The sequence below is a fragment of the Pyxicephalus adspersus genome, chromosome 8, assembly GCF_032062135.1.
Source record: "Pyxicephalus adspersus chromosome 8, UCB_Pads_2.0, whole genome shotgun sequence".
Taxonomy (NCBI): domain Eukaryota; kingdom Metazoa; phylum Chordata; class Amphibia; order Anura; family Pyxicephalidae; genus Pyxicephalus; species Pyxicephalus adspersus.
Genome location: NC_092865.1, coordinates 44,079,193 through 44,083,582, shown reverse-complemented (window position 1 = coordinate 44,083,582; position 4,390 = coordinate 44,079,193). Strand labels below are relative to the sequence as shown.

Genomic DNA, 4,390 nt, shown 5'->3' with positions numbered 1-4,390 from the left:
TTCTGTTCCTCCATCTGCAGTGCTGTGCAGACCCTTGTAGGTCATTCAGTGCCCATCACTGGGAGGACCATGCTGGACGGGGAGATTCTGCTGATTATTCTGACAGCTGTGCAAGGTGAGGGGAGACATTGTATGGTGGGGGGAGAGGGGGCATCCCCTCCCAGATATGATTGAATTTTTGGTGTACCCAAAATCCTCTGCACTGTAACCCCAGCACTCTGTGCCCCAGAAGTGGGAAATGTCATTCTGGGGAGGGGGGGGGAGCACAGACAGTTCTTGTTTACCTTCTCATCAGATGGGAGTGTTCTCACCGCAGAGATTCGGCCCCTCAGGCATGGGCCTACATGGCCTTATACTGAATCTCCATTAGTTATCCTCAATAGTGGCACTGTGGGTGGTGCCAGTCCAGGTCCATGATCTCATCACCCATCCCAGGATGATGTCACTGGTCACATGACCATATAACTGATGGGCAATTTTTAAAACCTGTTGCCCTGTGTGTTATGCACAGTGCACATTATTATTTAAATGTTTTTTATGTTGTCACAGTCACTGGTGTGGTATTTGTCTGCCATTTTTGTTGATGGAGGGTGCTATTACCTTATGGGCTAGCCCTTACGTCTTGGAGAGTGCCTTGGCCTAAAAACCAGGCGCTCTCCCTTAGTGGGAGTCTCTCTTCGGGAGAGCTCCCAGCTGAGTATCTGGTGGGACCTGCTTATGCGGTCCCAGAGAGAAAAGGCCCCTCTCTGACTTCGTTCAGGGGTGCATGTAAGTCCATTCCAGCTTCAGCTGGATGGGCTCAGTATCCAGCCCTCGTCTGGAGCTTGGCTTTGGAGGGTCTGGAGAAAAGGGTGGCCCTTCCTCTTTAGAGGAGGGTTTACCAAATAGTACCCCAGTGCACGTTTTTTGTGTGGTGTTTTTGCACCTTCACTTTTTTACCGTACACGGGCTGTGTTTTAGCACGGATTGCGAGATTTGAAAAAAAAAATATATATATATATATAACTGAGACATAGTGATATAATTACCCCAGGGCAGGGCAAACATCACACAACAGAAGCATAGCCATGTCTCTCAGGTACCACACAACACTTTCAGGTATTCAACCACTTTCTGGTAGCATGGCACCACTCTGCTAACATGGCACTGCTCTCTTGTAATATGGCACCAATTTCTACTAACGTGGCAGCCCTCCCTGGTAATATGGCACCCATCTCTGGTAACATGTCATCACTCTCTGCTAACATAGCACCACTCCCTGGTAATATGGCACCACTCTATGGTATCATGGAACAGCTCTCTAGTAATATGGCACCACTCTCTGCAAACATGGCACACATCTTGGGTAATATGGCACCACTCTCTACTAACATGACACCAATCCCTGGTAATATGGCACCACTCTCTACTAACATGGCACCACTCTCTGCTGACATGGAACAGCTCTCTGGACATATGACACCACTCTCTGGTAACATGGCACCACTCTCTAGTAATATGGCACCACTCTCCGCTAACATGGCACCACTCTCTGGTAGTATGGCACCACTCCCTGGTAATATGGCACCAGTCTCTGGTAATGTGGCACCACTCTCTGCTAATATGGCACCAATCTCTGCTAACATGGCACAACTCTCTGCTAACATGGCATCACTTCCTGGTAATATGGCACCACTCTCTACAAACATGGCACCACTGCCTAGTAATATGGCACCATGCTCTGGTATTATGGCACCACTCTATGGTAACATGGAACAGCTCTTTGGTAATTTGGCACCACCCTGTGCTAACATGGCACCACTCCCTGGTAATATGGCACCACTCTTCTGGTAACATGGCACCACTCGCTGGTAAAATTGCAACACTCTCAATGATTTCCAAGTACTTTTCCAGACTGGGCCCAGGATTAGGACTGGGATCTCTACCAGAACCACCTATATAAAGCTAGACTTACCCCGGGCATTTACATGAGTGCAGCAGATCTGTTATGGGTGGAATGTCCATTTAGGACTGCATTTGCCCCATACTCATCCTCAACATTGCACTGCTCCCTGGTAACATGGCACTGCTCTCTACCAACATGGCACCGCTCTCTGGTAATATGGTACCACCCTCCGCTAACTCTCTGCTGTTACTGGCCGCATGCTTATTTCTAGTCTGGAATTAGAGCCATTGGATTGGCAAATTCTTAGAAGGTCTCCTGCAGTGGGATTTTGGTGAAAAGTTTTATTTGTACCTTGTTGTGTTCTGTATATTTCAGCATCAGAGCAGACTCTTTATGTGTATCAGACTCCAAAGGTTTCTGCCACTGAGTGCAGCTCCGTCACCCTCTTCTGTAATTTCACCTCTAATGGAACCATTCCTGGCTTCTACAAATGGTACCGCCATAGTGTGTGGGGACCCGAAGTGACCAATACCAGTGGAGAGTTGAGGGGCAGAGTGTCCATCGTCAGACCTGCAGAATTCTTTTTTCACAAATCTGCCAACATTCATCTCCACCATCTGAACTTCTCCGACACCGGACTCTATATCTGTGTGGTCACCCTGCTGGCCAACTCGGAGGAGACTGCACACGGGAATGGGACCTTTCTGGAAGTAAAACGTGAGACACTAAAGTCCTTTGAAAGAAAACTCTCACATCTTGTCATAAAATTATTGGGGCCCTCAGTAGAAATATTGTGGCTCCTGGAGAATTCTTGCACTCATATCCGCCCCTGTGATATCTGAGGTTGTTCATCCTTTACATTTCTTTCAGTTGATTTCTTCTCTTCACAGGATTGGTTGCAGATGGTTGGAAATCCCAGCTAGCCATCACCATTGGCTGCAGCACAATCGCTGTCATCACTGTCCTCATCTTAGTGGCTGTGGGGGGTTTTCTTGGATACCACAACAAATGTGAGTGAACCAGCCAATGACATCCATCTGTCCTCCATGGGATAACATTTGGCTCATTGGCACTCACTGTATGGCCCTCCCTGATTTATGAAAGTGTGAAGTGCAAAGAACATTGGGAGTAATCACATAACACGGAATCATCACATTACACGGGACCATCATCATATCACACTGAACCATCATCATATTACACAGAACCATCATCACATTACACAGGAACATCATCCCATTACATAGGACCATCATTATATTACACAAAACCATCATCACATTTTACCAGACCATCATCATATTACACGGAACCATCATCCCATTACACAGGACCATCATCATATTACATAGAACCATCATGACATTACACAGGACCATCATCATATTACACGTAACCATCATCATATTACACAGGACCATCATCACATTACATAGGACCAACATCATATTACATGGAACCATCATCACATTACATAGGACCAACATCATATTACATGGAACCATCATCACATTACACAGGACCATCATCATATTACATAGAACCATCAACACATTACACAGGACCATCATCATATTACACGTAACCATCATCATATTACACAGGACCATCATCACATTACATAGGACCAACATCATAATACATGGAACCATCAACACATTACACGGGACTGTCATCACATTACATAGGACCATCATCATATTGCAGAGGACCATAATCACATTACACTGGACCATCATCATATTACATGAGACCATCATATTACATACAACCATCATTATTTTACATAGAACAATCATCACATTACACAGAACAATCATCACATTACACAGAACAATCATCACATTACATAGAACCATCATCATATTACATGGGACTATCATCACATTACACTGACGGATTATTATTAAATTATACGATACCGATACATAGCTGTTATGTCCACTGGCCTGGTTGGAATGTGGAGGATTTCTAGGGATCAGGTCTAATGTCCCCTTCTCAGTGTTTTTGTAATAATTTGTCTCATCCAGTGTCAAGTTGTCTTCTGCTGAGGGCGAAGGAAGATTCAGAGGTCCACATCTATTGTACAATAAAAGGTAAAGAACATTAATACCGTACCGCCATGAATTATCAAATATACATGAAATTACGTGACAGATCCAGCATCATTGGCCAATCAACCCCTTAATACATGTGTGAGAGAAGGTGAAAAGCTTTCATGTCCAGGCCACAGGAGAAAGCAGCATAGGAACACCTATCACCTGTCTCTCTGCTTCCTCTAGGGAGGAGACCTGAACAGAGCAGGGGAGGGGAAAAATGGGTGTGTCAATTGTGGAGATGGGACAGGATAATGGGTGTGTCAGGGGAGGAGATAGGAAAGGAAATGGGTGTAACAGGGGAAGAGATAGGAAAGGAAATGGGTGTGTCAGGGGAAGAAATAGGAAAGGAAATGGGTGTGTCAGGGGAAGAGATAGGTAAGGAAATGGGTGTGTCAGGGGAAGAAAT

General features: G+C 45.3%; 1 protein-coding gene across 8 annotated transcripts in view; it reads left to right on the top strand.

Annotated features, from left to right (window-relative positions):
• Positions 1–4,390, top strand: part of LOC140336864 (natural cytotoxicity triggering receptor 3-like) — an 18,107-nt gene continuing 13,717 nt past the window's right edge. For 3 of the 8 annotated variants that reach the window (XR_011921952.1, XR_011921951.1, XM_072420269.1), the window contains exons 1-4: positions 31–115; positions 2,261–2,602; positions 2,776–2,895; positions 3,916–3,981. Coding sequence is in view for 4 of the 8 variants with exons in the window: in XM_072420269.1 (XP_072276370.1) it covers positions 70–115; positions 2,261–2,602; positions 2,776–2,895; positions 3,916–3,981 (574 nt within the window). In the remaining 4 variants the exon portion in view is untranslated. Of the gene's footprint in view, positions 116–2,260; positions 2,603–2,775; positions 2,896–3,915; positions 3,982–4,390 lie in introns of all 8 variants that reach the window. The other 5 variants (XR_011921953.1, XM_072420271.1, XM_072420270.1 and 2 more) reach the window with 3 other exon arrangements.